The 18,442-nt window shown below is 33.6% G+C and overlaps 1 protein-coding gene across 14 annotated transcripts in view; it reads right to left on the bottom strand.

Moving 5' to 3' along the window:
- Window positions 1-18,442, bottom strand: part of NBEA (neurobeachin) — a 664,613-nt gene that overhangs the window by 423,273 nt on the left and 222,898 nt on the right. For 11 of the 14 annotated variants that reach the window (XM_032880041.1, XM_032880043.1, XM_032880047.1 and 8 more), the window contains 3 exons: window positions 17,275-17,382; window positions 10,976-11,144; window positions 9,419-9,514 (listed from right to left, as the gene is read on the bottom strand). In XM_032880041.1, the coding sequence (XP_032735932.1) occupies window positions 9,419-9,514; window positions 10,976-11,144; window positions 17,275-17,382 (373 nt within the window). The remainder of the gene's footprint in view (window positions 1-9,418; window positions 9,515-10,975; window positions 11,145-17,274; window positions 17,383-18,442) is intronic. The other 3 variants (XM_032880050.1, XM_032880052.1, XM_032880053.1) reach the window with 1 other exon arrangement.

Here is an 18,442-nt window from a genome sequence, read left to right as displayed (position 1 = left end):
TTTCAGTAAAGTCTTATTTATCTCTTCTTGGCTTTGTGATATCATAAGAGCCACTGAAGCTTTCTCAGTCTCAATCTTTTCTTTGTAGAACTGGCATAGTAACCATACACGCATTATAGAGTACACATTATACATTACACAGTTGTGATGACTAAAGAACATAATTTGTGAATAGTGCCTGGCATTTAGTAACCTCACTATAAATTTTTGTACTTGCTGCTGCCATTATTGATTTTACTGTTACCATCACCACACCCTTTAAGAAAATATAGAGCCAAACCATCTATCAGTTATTCTCTCTACTCATTTTCAACTTCTATCTTTCCTAGCTCTGGCCGCTCTACTATCTGCAAACCGTATCTCCTATCATAACAGAACAACTTCTCAACCCAACATCCCCTTATATTTCTAGCCCTTAGGCTACTTTGGTTATTGTTCCTTCCTTTCTGGAAGGACTATGTCAGAACTGAAAGATCATGGCAATGCAATCGAATTGATCAAAGTTCTGGCTCCACAACTTAACTAATTTTCCATGTTATCTTGGAAAAATTAGTTACATTTTCAGAATTGCAGGGATTGCACGTGAAAAATGTAGATCTTAAGTATGCTGTAAGGATTAAGAAACTTGTCAATCACTTCTACTCTCCTTCCTTAATTCAGCTTTTCAAAGACTTAGATTTCCACAAACATCTTAAAATTAATATATCCAGATTATCTTTTTCCTTCCCCAGGTTAGGGAAGTTTTCAGCCATTACTTCTTCAAGTAAGATTTCTTTCTCTCTCTCTTCTCCTTCTGGAAGTCCTATAACGGAAATGTTACTGTGTTCTGATGTCTTCTCGTATGAACATTACACTATCTTCACTCTTTTTTTATGTCTTGCTACTCGGATAATAGGAGTTCTACCACCTTGTCTTTCAGTTGACTTATTCCTTCTTCTGTTTCATCTAGTCTGTTGTTGAACCACTCTAATTTTAAAGTTTTTTCCTTTAGCTCTGTAAATTCTAACTGGTTCTTTCTTATTTTCTCCATCTTTTTGTTGAAGTTCTTGCTATATTCACACATTCTTCTTTCCAGTTCAATGAGCATCTTTATGACCATTATTTTTAACTTTTTATAAGGTAAATTACTTTTCCATATTTCATTAGTTTCTAAGGTTTTATCTTTTTCTTTCATTTAGAACGTATTCATCCGTTTCTTCATTTTGCTTGCCTCTCTGTCTTGGTTTCTAATGCATTACATGAAACAACCACCTCTCCCAGGCTTGAAGGTGTGGGCTCCTATAAGATATAAATCTTGCATTCAACCCAAAGGCCCAGCTCTCTACTGTCTCTCAAATCTTTGTACTTGTCCAAGCAGCCCACTGTGTTTTAAAAGCTGCCCAGAGTTGATGAAGTGCTAAGACTTGCCAGTATCCTTAATTAGATGATCCAGTTAATTAGACTGACAGACCCTTGGGCGGGAGCTCTTTAAAGTACGAAAATATGTATAGTTCTGTGGAACCAAAATTGTAAGCCCCACTGGCCATGAGAACCAGATGAACAGGCAGTGTCCCCTGAGTGGCAATTGCAAACACCAGGGATCTGGGATGAGTGCATATGCTCTTTCCTGAGAGATACCAGTAAGCTGAAGCCAGAAAGAAGAAAAGTGCCAAGGTGGCATCTACAGCCTATATGCCCTAGGATCAACTCCACAGGCCATATGAAACGTGCCTAAAGCCAAGCTCCAGGACAAGCAAATAGGCCTCCTTCACAGAAGGACTAGAGGGTATGGTTGGGAGTGGCATCCTGCCAAGAACTGTCACCCAGATTGGCAGAGTCCCGTGGGACCCAGAAGCGAAAACTCCCCTACCCACAAAATCCAGGTGAGCAAGTGGCATCTTTTGGGTGAGCAGCTGCAGAAAACAGAGCAATAGACATAAAAACCAGGGCACTAGAGACATGTAAAACTCCACTCTGGGAGATACTCATGCACTGGAGAGCAGCAGAGAGCAGGCAGAGATGGTCCCTGCCCTCTGAGGTCTCTGGAAATCATTACAATCAGCCATTAGATGCATGTTTAATTAGAAGACTGCCCCTCCGGGTGCAGCATGATTAACTAATAAGCCTTCTTCTCAGGAAGACAGAGTTCCTGGGTCTGCTGCCTCTAGCTGTGCCCTGTGGGTGGTAGCTGTTTAAGAACTCTTTCCTCATTGGTTGCAGTCCTGTTAAACTCACAAGCATAAGTTGCCAGAGTCAGGTGATACACAGTTGTCCCTGACAACAGTTGCAAAATTGGACACCAGACTGGGGCATAAGCTCCTTTCTGGGTGACAAAGATTATTACAGTCCCATAATACCAAGAATATAAGCTCTTCTGGTGTTCAGAGCCAAGTGGTCAAGAGGTTTTTCCTGGGTGCCGGCCACAAAACATTGGGCATCAGACATGGGTAAATGAAATCCTCCAATCCAAAGATACAGAGTGGCTTAATGGGTTGAAAACAAAACAAAACAAAAACAACAACAATCTACATGCTGCTTACAAGAGACTAGCTTTAGATGTAAAAACATGCAGAGAACAGAAGTGTCATTCTATTCAACCTTTCTTAACCGTATTGTTTGCTTTGATAAATGGCCATTTGATCTCAGAACTTCAGACAGATAGCCAGGCACTATCTTTGAAAACTTGGTATACCCTATGCCCCACATCCAATCTATTACCAGATACTTTCACTTTTACCTCCAAGATATGTCTAATTTATCTTCCTCTTCAGCCTCCACTGCCACACCTTTGTGCTAAGCAATAGCATCACTTACCTAGAAAGCAACAGCCTCCAATTGGTTTATCCAGATTCCCTCGTTGCCCTCTTTAATCTATTCCCTCATTATACCCAAAATGCTCTTGTAAAATTGTAAGCAGATTATGATACTTACAGTAGACAACATAATGAACACTCTCCTTAAAGATGTCCATGCCCTAACTCTCATAACCTACGACTGTCACCATATACAGCAAGAAGGACATTAAATGGGAGGGCCTTGCAAAGGGAAGACCATCCTGGATTATCCAGGTGGGCTCAATCTAATCTGATGAGTCCACAGAGGAATAAAACCCTTCCTTGCTGTGCTCAGAGGAGGATGCCACTACAGAAGAACAGTCTGAAAGATACATTGTTCCAGGTTTTAAGGACGGAGGGAGAAGGAAGAAAGCCAGGGGTCAAGGATTATGGGTGGTCTCTAGAAGCTTAAAGGCGAAGAAAATGGATTCTTCTCAACAGCCTCCAGAAAGGCATGCAGTGTTGAGGAAGCCTTGATTTTAGCCTGGCCAAATCCGTATTAGACTTAAAATGAAGATTTTATTTATTTGTCAGAGAAACAGAGCACAAGCAGGGAGAGCAGCAGGAAGAGGGAGAAGCAGGCTCCCCGCTGAGCAAGAAACCTGATGGGGGACTCGATTCCAGAACCCTGGGATCATGACCTGAGCCTTAAGGCAGATACTTGACTGATCGAGCCACCCAGATGTCCCTGAACTCATCTTTTTGTTGCTGGTTTAAATGTCTCTTCTGTGAAAAGTCATCCCCAACCCCCAAATTAAATTAGGTTTCTTCTTTTGTAGTTTCTTATAACAGTCGGTAATTTTATTCATAGAATGCAGCAACTTGCAATTATATGTTTAAGTGTGTGGTTTCTATAAATGTATCTACCTTGCAAGAATGTTATTCATAAAGACATGGACTCTTTGTTCACTATTATATATTCCCAGCAACTAGGATGTAATAGGAAACCATTCATTTATTCAACAAATATATAATAAAGGAATCACAAAGAAAGAAAGAGTAAATTAGAGATGGAAGAAAAAGAAGAAAGAGGAGGGAGAGGCTTTTGTTGGTACCTATATTAATACCAAAAACAGACACTTATTTCAAAAAGTTGACATAAAACTAAAAAATATTTGCTAGGAATACCTGTGCATGATTTTTACCTATAAATAAATACAATATATATTATGCAACATCAGTATCCAATAAAAACTCTATAAATATTATGATGATAGTGTTTTAGAGTACTTATAAATTATAATGCATCCACATAATGGATTACAATGGATACATTAAAAATGATTTCAAAAGCAAGAGAAAATAAATTTGTAATACCAAAAAAATATGCAGTTGATATGAATGCAATAATTTACTTAATAAATATTAACTTTATTTCTAAACATACAATAAAAACTTAATGGTAAAAATATTTCTATACAAATTATTGGCATAACCTTAATTGTTTCCTTAAGATACAATTCTAAATGTAAAAGTACTAGCATAAGGGTTATAAATATTTTTATGCTATGTAAAGAGCACATCTTTGCATTCTAACCCTTCAGAATTTTGTCCAAATTATAAATTATGATATATATATGTATACTTGAAGTTTTATTTGAGACACACACACACACACACACACACACACACGTGGAGGGGAGGGGGATGGGCAGAAAGAATCTCCAGCAGGGTAGTCTAATGTGGAGCTCTACCTCACGACCTTGATATGATGACCTGAGCCAGAATCAAGAGTTGGATGTTTAACTGACTGAGCCACACAGGATCAAGGTATATTTTTCCTTCAATATAAATTTGGTTATTAGATTTAAATATATTCTCCTTATCTGTACTGTACAATGCTTTTCTTTTGTTAACTATTTTGATGCTTTCTACATGTTTCCCTTAGCGTGATACATTCTTTTAATTGATCTTTAAGAGCTCTCTCTTCATTAAGGTTATTAACTTTCATCACATACATATAAAAGTTCTCTTGTTTGCATTTGTTTTAAATTTGGTTGATATTTTCAGACACGGAGATATATAAAACTTTGATTTAGTCATATCTTTTACTTTAAACTTCAGCTTTTGATGTCACAATTTAAAATATCTTTTTATACAAATATTAACTTTAATTGTCTTGAATTATGGTTAGTTTCATTTTTACCTTTAAATTTAATGCACGTGAAATAGATCTGGCATAATAGATGAGATAAGGATATAAATTAATTTTTTCAAATGGTTGCCCACTTGGTAAACTAGATACCATTTGCCAAATGATACTTCCATTTGACTAGAAAAGTTGCATTTATAATATACTATATAACATATACAGTACTATATACTAATATATATGATACTATATGTAATATACTATAAGAAGCATTCATACAAATTCCAGCTTATTTATAGACCAATCATGCCATACGCCTCTTCTTTTAACCGTACTATATTATTTTAACTATTTTATTTCCAGTGTTAATTCTTTTCCCTAATAATGAATTGTTAGACGAAAACCAACATACTTATTTTTAAGTTCACCTAAATATTAACTTTATTCTTATTAAACCTAAATTGAAATGATTAATAGAAAGCTTCTACAGCTTCTAGACTAAGTTATCAATAAAAGTTTCTTGTCCGTATTTTTAAAATGTTTGATAATGAAATACATTTTATGGCTATCATAAAATACATTTTATTTTTAAAAAACTGGTTAGCTTTCTCACTGGCTTACTCATCTACTAACAAATATTGATATATTAAGTTCTGAGCACCATGCTAGGTCTCAGGGACTATGCTCTTGAAGTACACATTCAATAAGCAACTAAACAAATACATAAATTGTGTCAGTGCAAAAAAGGAAATGAAGAAGATGCAGTGGTAGAGAACAGGCTGGTCATGTGGAGGAAGCTACTAAGCTACAGCAATCAGGGAAGACCTGTGTGAGGTGGGTGCCTTCAGGGAGACACCTAAAGGATGAAAATGCACCGTCATGCAAAAAATAGGGAAGAGAGCAAACTAAAAACCAGAAACGAAATACAAAGATCAAGAGGCAGGACAGTGCTTGTAATTATTAAGGAACGGAGAAGGCTATGTGGTATTTTTACTCTAGATGCTACTAGAAAATTAAAAAAAAAAAAAAAAAAAAAGAACCAATATCATTTACATTTTAAAACAAATTTTAGCAAACTTGCAATAAATCAAATAAAGATCAGTAAAAAAAGAGGTAACTACTTTGGAGGTAACTGTATAATCCAGGTAAATTAGAACTAAAGTAGTATGCCACTATAACACATTTTAATTTTGTTCCCTAAATTATAAGAAGCCTTTAAAAATTTTTAGAAAGAAACACTGCTTTATTATATTTGTTATATTGTATACTATGAAATATTTATTATATGAATGTATAATATTAAATATAAAGTATGTTTCATTACTTTATTATATACATTAGTGTTACTTTTTTACTGTCATCAGTAACAGACTAAATGACTAAAGAAAAGAAATACAAAGAAGAAACTATGGCAATGCTCCAAAAAGAGATGAGACTTTGAACTGAGGGACTATCAAAGATTAAAAAAAAAAAAAAAGAGAGGCCAGAGAGCTAGTTAAGAACTTTTTAAAAAGCTCAATAATGAGCTGAAAGGAGAAAGTAAAATGTGAAGGAGTTGAAGAGTAATCCAAATCAGTGCTTCTCAAACTATCTGCAAAAATTCCCCTTTTTTAAAATCCATCACTGACTGACATTCTGAAAATGAATTTAAAATAATTTTAAAAATTAAGTACACAAAACAAAAGCCCAAATGTTTTTATTATTTGACTCTCTAGAAAAAAATAAATTTCAATTTGATCAGAACAAAGATAACATTGGGAAAAGAAAATAATTATAAAACTGTTCATCATGCTGTTCACTGAAAGTGTGTGTATAGGGGACCAATATATACAAATGTTATTATACTTGTGACTTTTTCCCATTACAAATCATAGACAAACAAAGTTTTAAGCAGAAGAGTGATTCTCTAAAATAGACTCCTATATAAATGTTTTATACAAACACTGGGAATATAAATATTTAAGGTTGATAATGTGACAGTGAGAGCTTTTTGCTTGTTAACTTATCTAATCCAAGTTGAACTGGCAATAATGCCACTCATGGGAATAACATATAGCTAAGCTGTTCCTGTTTTATTTTAGTATCGTGCAGAGTAGAGGAAATAGTGTCACAGAGGTATGTTCATGGAATGAAAACTCAGAAAGCTCAAAATATTCATTTTAAGCTTTTATCCAAAATGAAAACAGAAATGCTGTGTCTTCAAAATTTCCCTCAATGCTCATCAATGCCCAATTCTAGTAACTTATCTTGTACTGTTATAATCAAATACAAATTATATTTCAATGAAAGCAATGAATTCCAGTTTTGTGAATCTCTTATGTATGAATTTTCTTCTGGTGGAAAATTAAACACAAAACATTCTATCAAATACATAAAATGTCAGGAGATAAATTTTCAAGGATGAGCAAAATCAAAATCATCCTTACAGATCAAGATAATTTCTTGATAATTATATTAAATAATAATTTTTAAGTAATGAAAAAGTCATAGAAATTGTACACTTCTAAGATTCTAACTTTTTGTCCTTTGAGCTTTTCTGCTACTAAAAAAAAAACATGTTGCAATCATTCCCCATTTATAAGTACTGAATTCATTAAAAATATTTTACATGTCTGACCAAGAAGCCAGTTCTACTTACTAGTCTTTAAAGAATGGGATCAAACTGGTTTCTTACTCTGTAAGAGTAAACACCAAGAGGTGACTCTTGTTCCAATATCATCAACAAGATTTTTTGCCTTTCAATACCCATCATACCACAGAACACCGTACCAGTTATTTATAATCAGCTTCCACATTACTACATAGGAAAGAAAATAGCAAATTCACCACAACAGTCTTAAAGTAATTCAAAATTTTATTATGCCAGTAAGAACACTGTGCAGTTGAGCTAATGTTGTTTTCACAAGATTTCCTTGATAAAGAAAGAAGTACACTGATATTCTGATACAGGCTCCTTATTCTGGGTAACTATTCTAGAATATTTTCCAGGCACTAGAGCTAAGTCTTTGGAACACCTCTACACACATACACACAAAAAACCCTCCAGATTTTTAGTCTAATCTAATTTAATCTAATTCTTCTTAGTTCATAGCTAGATGTTTGTAAGCAACAAAGCTGAAAAGAATTTTTCCTTTATTTCATCATGATATTCAAAGGTTGCACATTTATTGAAAAAAAATCTGTGCCTTCACCAAGATATAACAAAAAATAGTTCACTGCTCTATGTGTTCTATAAATTGGTCTTCCATATCATTAGCCAATATATAGAAAACATTGAACTAGGGTATCATTCGGACTGCAGGGTCCTCTTTAAACTCACTCAAGTTACTGGAGGAATTCTGTTCTTTGTTGCCGTGGGCTAAGTCCCCCACTTACTTGCTGACTGCCAGCCACGTAGCGCTCTCAAGCTCCTACAAGGTGATTTTAGGTCTTTGAACTGCAGTCACCTTCATCTCAGCAACAAAGGACTTACTTCAAGTCAAATCACTTTCATACTCTCAGTCTCTCTGACTTCTTTTTCCGTAACTAGCCAGAGAAAACGCTCTGCCTTTATGGTCTCATGTTTTTAGGTCATGGATATGGACAATCAGTTTCTGTTAAAAGCAACTGTGCCATGTAATACAACATAGTCACAGGAGCAAGATATTCCCAGGAATCATGCAGGGTGTGTACACGGGAAAATCTTGGGTGGGATGGCACAGGGAGAGCAGAATTCGGCCTACTACAATCCTCTGTTCTGCAGAGAATAATCCTATGCCAACCTTACCCAGAGACATCATATTAGCTATTTTATTTTTTATCTCTATAAACTCCAACCGATTCTTTTAAAAAAAATTTCCATTTTTTTCCTCATTACATTCACTATTTCTTTTAGATTGAAAAACATTTTAAACATACTTGTAATAGCTGTTTTAATGTTCTTATCTGGCAATTCTGCCATCTCTGTCATTTCTGAATCTGTTTCTATTGAATTATTTTTTCCCCTTGCTTATATATCACATTTTCCTGATTCTTCTCATGTTTAATAATTTTTGTTATTGAATGCTTAACATTGAATTTTATGTTGTTTGGTGAAAAACTTTATGTATTCCTTTAAAGAGAGGTAGAATTTTGCTCTGACAGAAAGTAAAGTAACTGAGAGATCAATTTAATGTTTTCAAGTTTTTTTTTTTTTTCTTGTGAGTCTAGAGCAGCCTTCCTTTTAGGGCTATTTTAGTCCCACTACTAAGATGTGACTCTTTTGCAATCTCTAGTGAATGCCACCACTGTGAATATTCTTAAACATATAATTAAGTATCCTTAATTTACAGGTGATACTTAAAGAAATGTAAAGAAATACAAATATAAAAACTATATTTTGCTTTCAAGAGCCAAATGTAAATACAACATATCATATCTCCATGAAACCTGAAGTGTATACTTGTTTATAAACAATTACATTATGGATATTTATTGTAGAACAATTAATGAAATACAAATACCCAAACAGGTCAGGAGATGAGGTCAATATTACCTTTGTAAAATGAGTGGGCAAAGCTCTGCTCAGGAATTAACTTGGCAAGGAATCCATGGTTCAAACTTGGATGAGGGATAGATGGTATGACCACAACTGTAGAGAAAATCATGGAATCAAATTTGAGCCAGCATGTAACAACCTGCAACATGGTCCACTGGAGATCCATGACAACTCTGTATTACTGCAACATGCAAACAGTACTAGCAATAAAGACTGCATCTCTGGGGAAAGGAAAGAGGCTATGTATTAAGAGAAAGGAGAAATCAGACACTTGTTAAGTAGAGTAATTTTAGCAACATACAGGAAGACATACACATACAAAATCAGAACTGGAAGGCTGACTACAGTATTGCTTGTTTTATACATATAAAGCTGATACGAATGCATTAAAATGAAGCAAAAGTTGATTAACATAATAGAGCCTTAGTGTTTTAAGTGGTCAGAAGACATAAACTGGAATGGTAGGATAATGTTTAATTTGAAGAATAAAGTTAAAAGTATACTACGATGAAATAACATGTTTATGTGTTCAAAGTAAATACTGCATGCAACAATAAAGTATTATAGTTAAAACATAATCCATATTTCTACAAAAGCAAGGTAAAGGAGATATGATATGCTCAGGGAAAACAAGATGCAGAGATTTGACCACTAATTTCTACTCACTTTTTTAAATATCCATTTTACTTATATATCATATGCATTTATTTAGGAAAGACAATTTCAGCTACAAATTTATCCAGTGGCATATGAAATAACCACTAGGTTACCAAGGATACATTGCAAACAACCCAGAAACAATCTGGATATAAACACATGGCAGGAAATGCGACTGATAGAAGGCACCCTGTGATATTAAAATACTAGCTGCCAGAAAATGTATTTCTTATTTTCAAGCAGAATAGGCAAAGCTGATAATGCAAGAACTCCCACAACATGAGCACCTTCTCTAAATAAGAGAGATAATATGATCCAAGATAGTCCATTGTTGTCTTTAAGTCTTTGATTTTAGTTAAAGGAACTTTGGTATAAAGTTTAGAATGTATGTTGGCTTATTATGAATCTCTGACAGAATATTTAGATATTTAAATAATTATACACAGCAAAAGAAATACAGAGAAAGAGAGAGAGAGAGAGAGAATAAGCCAGCAAGAAAGAAGCTATCTTTAAACTTGGTGGTAATAATTTATATTTTGGCTTATTCTTGGTCTTGAACTACTGTATAAGAATCTCCTACTTTCATGTTCATATAGTTAAAAAGTAGTATATTTAAAATGTATCAGTTATTTGCATCTTAAATAGTAAATGATTTGTATTAACATATGGAAAACACTAAAACCCAAACTGCACTGATAAAATGAGAATATAGCAAATATCATGGAAATTCACACATTTTTGTGGAATTAAAGAGTATTAAATTGGCATTTACATACCACCTACTTATAAACACTTAAGGTGAACATCAGTAGGACTAGTTTAAAACTGGGTGTAAAAATAAAACAAAAAGGAGAGAAATGATGATAAAAATTCAAATAACTAAGAAAAAAATAGTACCTGTACTTGTTGGAGAATTTATTTCTTGTCTGATATTTCTACCTGGTTGGCTTCCAGTTCTTGCAGTCTCTCGCTGGGGTTCTAATATGTCACGGTACTTGGAAACCATCAGAACCGAAATGAAGTAAACAACAGCTAGAGCTAAGAACTGTGCCTGCTTGCTATCATCCTGTATAAAATAAAAAGGCAGTTCTGACATTCAAATTTTAAAGTTATCAGTGTACAAGAAACTACTATTTCATTTTCTTTATGGAGGCAAAATATGACATTTAACTTCTACTAAAACTTTTAAGTATACATTATTATTTAATTAGTATCTTATAGGTATAAATACAAAATTCCAGAAATACATCATGAGTCACAGACTGAAATTTAATTTCAAAAAATGAGAATGTTAAAATTTTGCTGAATATGCCACAAAATTTTATTCTTTGTTCTTGTCACCATCACTGTCCGTTACATCCATAACAATAGAATATGTATTTTTATAAAATATACAGAAAGCAGAAGGCTGAAAGAATAATATCCGGATAAAAATCAATAGTTCCAAATGTTATAATTTTAAAAATGAATAGAATAAAATTATAATTGAGATAACATGTACAATTCTAACATATTACTACCTTAAAATACTGTACAAGTACAAAATAGGGGAAACAAACAATGGGGGAACAGAAAACGTAAACTTTATACAAGCTCAACACGAGCTGGAAGTGTGATATAGCAGCTTAAGAAATGCTAATCCAACTTCTGACTACTTGAATAGATAAAAATAAGTGACAGGCCCACACTGGGAAAATGACCTCTAAAACACTGCCAATATTTGAGGATTTGAACTTCAAAAGCTCATGACAAAATGGGAGTTTTTCCAGTGCAACAAATTGGTAAAATGTATGAAAACAATTGGTGAAGTTAGAATACAGAGAGAATAGTTTCAAAAAAGCAGAATGCAGGGGCGCCTGGGTGGCTCAGCTGGTTGAACTCGTCTGACTTAATTTCAGCTCAGTCACGGTCTCAGGGTCTTGGGCTCCACCCTCACAGGGGAGTCCACCTGAGATTCTCTTTGGCCCTCTTCCTTTGCCCCCACCCACACCCCTTCTCTCTCTTTTTCTAATAAATCTTAAAAAAAAAAAAAAAGAAAAGAAAAGCAGACTTCAGTCTAGTAGAAAAAATAACTCTCTAAGTAAGCTTTGTAAACTATAAAGAGCTGTATGCAACCTTGAATGCCTAGATAACTATATCATAAGGGAAAAATTGATAAGGAAGCAAACTTATAACCTCTAATACTACTTTGAAACTAGCCTGGATCGAAGGCATCAAATGTAAATGGTTATAAAACCCTTTTTCTAAACTAGGTAAAGGTAGATCCTTCAAACCAAAACTGCAAGTCATTACTGTGTCCCACAGATAACAGATAAAAAATAGTATGATATGAGTAAGGAAAGCAAATATTCATTAAAGTCTAGCAACTCCATTAAAGGCACTTTATATTTTTACTTCATTTAAGTAAAATGCAAACAAGATTCAGAATGTATGTGCCTTTTGTCTTTCCTTTTGTCAGAAAAGAAAGCAAACAAGAAATATTTAGTAATAATTTAATACTGTGAAATGGTATTAGTACAGATAACACAGAAAAATACCAAAACAGATTAAATTTGTACTAAAATATTATAAATTTAGTATTTCATATTCTGAGGGTGACAACTTTCCTAGAGTATAGTTTCTTATAAAGTGTTTGAAATGCATACTCTGTTCACTATAATGCTGATGGGATAAATATACAGAGAAGGGACAAAATCAAATACTTAAATTATTTATCATAAAGGAAAATGAAGTACAATCATATCAACAAAGATACTGACCAGGAATAAATTCAAACACAGCTCAAACTGTGACAGACCGTGATATTCTACAACATTTACATTTCTACCACTGGAAACTCAATACCAGGCAATTAAAAAGCATGTGTGGAATGAATGCATGTTAACTACAAAGCTGCCAAGTTGCAAACAACAGATACTGTGAAGTGTCCTAGCCAAGCTAAAATCTCCCATATGTATGACACGAAAACAGCTGCCTTTTATTTTCAAATCCAGATCTGCAAACCAATTGTGTTGCTTATTCCCAGCTCTTCCTTTAAAAATGAAGTACAGCATCTGGAGAACAACTAAATTTTTATACAAATTAATTGTCTTGCCTACATATTTTATTATTATGAAGACATAAACTCTTATGTTTCTCCCATCTGCTTAAGAAATGGGTCCCTCCACTATTCAATCTTGAATCAATAATATAATTAACTCTTAAATCCTTTAAAAATTTTAAAGCTTCAGGCGCCTGGGTGGCTCAGTGGGTTAGGGCCTCGGCCTTCAGCTCAGGTCATGATCCCAGGGTCCTGGGATCAAGCCCCGGCTCTCTGCTCAGCGGGGAGCCTGCTTCTCCCTCTCTCTCTGCCTGCCTCTCTGCCTGCATGTGATCTTTGTCTGTCAAATAAAAGATTTTATTGTCAATTAATAAATAAAATCTTTTTTTTAAAGATTTTATCGTCAAATAAATAAATAAAATCTTTTTTTAAAGATTTTGTCAAATAAAATCTTTTTTTTAAAGATTTTATTGTCAAATAAATAAATAAAATCTTTTTTTTTAAAGATTTTATTTATTTATTTGACAGACAGAGATCACAAGTAGGCGAGAGGCAGGCAGAGAGAGAGAGGGAGAAGCAGGCTCCCCGCTGAGCAGAGAGCCCGATGCAGGGCTCGATCCCAGGACCCTGGGATCATGACCTGAGCCAAAGGCAGAGACTTTAACCCACTGAGCCACCCAGGTGCCCCAATAAAAAAAATCTTTAAAAAATTTTTTTTTAAACTTCAACTAGGATGTTAAAAACTTTTTTTTCAAATTTTAAGGGTTAAAATCATTTCAGTTTATATAATTTTGTATTTAAGGGACCACTAGTATAGAAGAATAATGAATTTGCTTTCAAATTTTAGTTTACTGGGGAACACTGAAAACAATGTTGATTTTTATTTTATTTTATTTAACAATGATGATAAGTCTAATTTTATTTCTTACGCATAGCAAATTTTGCCATGTAAAGCTTTGGCCTAGATTTAAATAGTTCATGTGAGCTTAAATCAGCAAATGTCTTCAAAACAGAAAACAAACAAGAGCAAGATATATAGTCATTCATTACATATTATAGGCATGTATATAAAACGTACACATTTTTTCCTTAAAAACCTAAGTTTTGATCTCATTTGTTTGTAAAATCAAGGCAATTAAAAATGACTGATGATTCACAAAATTTTCAAAAGTTAAGTAGAATTCTTAGCATGATATCTACAATTGACTCTAAAATATTTCAACTGTCAAAAACCAACAGGTGATGGGAGGAGTGCACTCATTGTTATGAGTACTGGGTGCTGTAGAGACTATATTGTACAGCTGAAACTAATATTAAACTAAGAATCTAAACAAAAACTTAATAAATAAATAAATAATAAATAAAAATAAAAGTGAAAAAAGTATTTTAGAATCTATGAAATATGGTGATGAAAAAGAGAATACTTTGGAAAGGTCTACCTTAAAGTTCTCACCACCTCATACTACCTGGGTGATCTTAACATTTCTGAGTCTTAAATTCCTCTTAACTCTTAAATGGAAGCTTATGATAATACATGTTAATTGTCTAAAACACATTATAAACTCAAGGAACACAAGTTATATTACCTTAATGGTATTTGGAAGGTACCTCTGGGAACACTTAATTCCCATCCTTTGGGAAGAAAGCTAGGCACCATTGCTGAGTTATCCAACATATTTAACATCTAGAAGTCTTAGAAAAAATTATCATAATCTACCATAACAACCAATGCAGAATTTACTAACAATTTAAACATAATGTTACACTTAACATAAACCCCTTCTATGTTAGGTCTGAGTGTGCCTCTTGGAGATGAGGATATGCTCCATGTTTTAATCATTCTTCATTTGAAAAACATTCTTTCCATAGCATATTTTTTCAGGATGAATAATTATAATTTTTAAATGATAGACCTGTTAGGGATTTTTTTTTCCAAGTCTGGATTAGAGTCCAGATTGTTGTAAGACTCTCACATCATGATTTTTATACTGTCATGCATTTTATTCCCATTTTTAAAAAATTACTTTATTATTTATTAATTACAAAAGAAATATGGGTTTACAATAGAACTTTTGAAAACACAAAAAAGTAAAAAGACTAAGGTACAAAATAAAAATTTTTTCCTGGAGATAATCATTAGTAGCACTTGGTATATTTTTTCTAGTCTTCTTTTTTTTTTTTTTTTAAGATTTCATTCATTCATGACAGAGAAAGAGGGAGAGAGGGGAACACAAGCACAGAGGAGCTGGAGAGGGAGAAGCAGGCTCTCTGCAGAACAGGGAGCCTGATACGGGACTCAATCCCAGGACGCTGGGATCATGACCTGAGCTGAAGGCAGATGCTTAACAACTGAGCCACTCAGGCGCCCCTCTAGTCTTCCATTTTTAAAGGCACACATGTACATGTACATACACTCAACATAAAAATGTAGTATTTGTGTAATATAAGTACTTTTGTGTACTGATGCTTTCCCTTAAAATATATCATGACCATTTTTCTATGCCACAAAATTTCCCTCGCAAATACTGTTATATGGCTGCATAGTGTCCCACACAATGAATATACTATGATCTATTAAGCTGAAACTCTACTGTGAGGTATTTGCAACATTGCCAACTTTCCTGAAGGCATCTTTGATGAGCACATGAAGTCAAATTACTTCTGGGTAGAACCAAAAGATCATAAGACATCTCACAGGGTGTCAATATTTGTAAGAGTTTTAACACATAATGCAAACTAACTATTCAGAAAGTTTATGCAAGTTAAACATCTACTAGTGCTATATAACAGAGCATGTTTCAATGCACCCTTGCAATGCTGGGTATTATTATTTAAATCTTTTTATTTATCTAATACTAAAAATATCTCACTTATTTTAATTTGCATTCCTTTGACTATTGGTAATCCTGACTTCATCATATATTTGTTACCTTATCTTTTATATTTTATGCCCACCATCTAATTTTCTGTTGGTATGTTTATAATTTTTCTAGTAATTTATAAGAACTGATACATATTAAAGAGAGTGAAAATTTTTCTGCTGCATATACCTACTATGCAGTATTACGCTGTGTGACTTATATATGCTTTAACTACTTTCTAAAGTACAAGGTACTCATCCAATTTATTGTTAAATATAAATTTAAAATACAGACTTTCTTACTCTTGATCTCAGGGTCATGAGTTCAAGCCCCATATTGGGCATGGAACATACTTAAAATAATTAAATAAACTTCCTTCTGTTTCATAAATCATCAATTAAAATAAGAAAAACAGAATGCAAAGTAGCTGGAAAATAATAACTATGTTAAGGAGTAATGTCAATATTGAATCTGCTGCGAAATACTATCTACATCTCTACATGATTTGTGAAAAGTCCAATCTTATCTTTACTTGAATAAGTGATCATATAGCTGGGGTGTTCCAAGAAACCATTTCCATAAGCTATCTTTTCCTTAAGCTTTACAAAGCTACTTTTGTAACTCAAATTCTTATAAATACCTATTATTTTTAAAATGTAGATTTTCTTTCAAAAGTAATTGCTGCCCCTCAAAAAAGTAATTGCCAGTAAAACCTTAGTGAATTATTCCCTTTCATACATAGTACAAGGAACATTGATAATAACAAAATAGTACCTAGAAATGGAGTAAGGAATACAAAAGAAAAAATGTAGGTGATTCATAATTTTTCAATGTTATCCCTAGTCTTAGTATACACAGAACTAAATCAAAATTTCACATCATCTAAAAAAAATGAGATCTATCAATGAGCTTTCAGAGAAAGCAAAGGCTCAATCATTCTGCAATCAGAAGTATGTTCTAAACCTATGACTCCTGACATTAGGACATTTATTTGTAATTTCAGCTTTCTTTTTTTTTTTTTTTAAGATTTTATTTATTTGAGAGACAGAGATCACAAGTAGTCAGAGAGGCAGGCAGAGAGAGAGGAGGAAGCAGACTCCCTGCTGAGCAGAGAGCCTGATGCGGGGCTCGATCCCAGGACCCTGGGATGATGACCGGAGCTGAAGGCAGAGGCTTTAACCCACTGAGCCACCCAGGCGCCCCTGTAATTTCAGCTTTCTTATAAAATTTACATTATTTTACACAAATGACAGTGGAAGACTTTTTCCCTGGGAAATCAAGCAGGTATAACTTACCACATCCCGAAAGACGACAGCCCGAAGACGATTAATATCAACATCCTGAAGAAGTCTATCAGGATCTTTAATAGGAGAAAGGTTACCTGGAACACTTTCTAATGGGGTCTTAAAAAAGAAAGAGAATTGTTAAAAAGAAAATAGCATAACGCAGAAAGGAGAGTAATTTCTAGTATCTTCAGGCATTTCATGAGCCACGGTCTTTACCTCCCTATCACTGAGTAACATTTATTGACAATAGCATTGTATTACAAGACACTTTTTCTGTTCTCCTTTCACTTACTTGTAGGGTTCTTGTTTTTCAACACCACAGCTACCACAACAGACTCAGAAAAGTAGTGACTGAGGTGGAAAAGAGACTGATCTTGGACTTCTGAGAGTTTGAGCTTAAACTCTGCTGTGTAGCCTTGGACTTGCTAATAAAATTTTCTGAGCCTCACTTTCCTAATATCTACTTAATAGATTTCTTTGAGTCATTGGATTCATTTACCCATCATGTGTTTACAACATATGAGATTACTATATTATACTGCATGAGATTTTATATGTATAAATATGTTATATCTATGAAAAGCTAAAAAAGGCAAACAAAAATCATAGCCTTAATATTAAAGCTGAAAAACATAAAAGATCATAACCACCAAAAATCCTTTTTAAAGCTGAAGATACAAAAACTGACAAATTTTAAGTAATGTATCACATAGCAAACTGGTCAAAGAGCCAGGCTCCCTGAAATTCAGTCTAGTACTTCATTACTTATACAATATTTTAAGAATTATTTGGATTAAATTAGGTTATATAGAGTACCAAATACAATTCCTGCAAACAGAGTAACTTGTTACCCTAATAAAAATAAATAAGCTTCCTTTTAAATCTTCTACACACTTCAATTACGATATTTCACTCTTAAATTAAGACGTTTGATTCCTCTGCAGCATAGGATAGTGAAAAGAACATGGCTTAGTGGCTTAGTTATTTGGTTTCCATTATAATTCCACCACTTACCAGCCATATGACCTTAGGTGAGATATTAACCTCTCTGGACATCAGCTATATGATTTAAATGATAAGTTAATAATATTTATCACAGGATGATTAAAGAAAATAACACATTGTTTACAGCAGAGATGAAAAGAACATACTTTACAGCTTAGATGAAGAAATATAT

Source organism: Lontra canadensis, unplaced genomic scaffold (genome assembly GCF_010015895.1).
Source record: "Lontra canadensis isolate GAN:19392208 unplaced genomic scaffold, GSC_riverotter_1.0 scaffold67, whole genome shotgun sequence".
NCBI lineage: Eukaryota > Metazoa > Chordata > Mammalia > Carnivora > Mustelidae > Lontra > Lontra canadensis.
The sequence above is the reverse complement of the archived record's forward strand: the minus strand, read 5'-3'. Positions and strand labels throughout refer to the sequence as shown.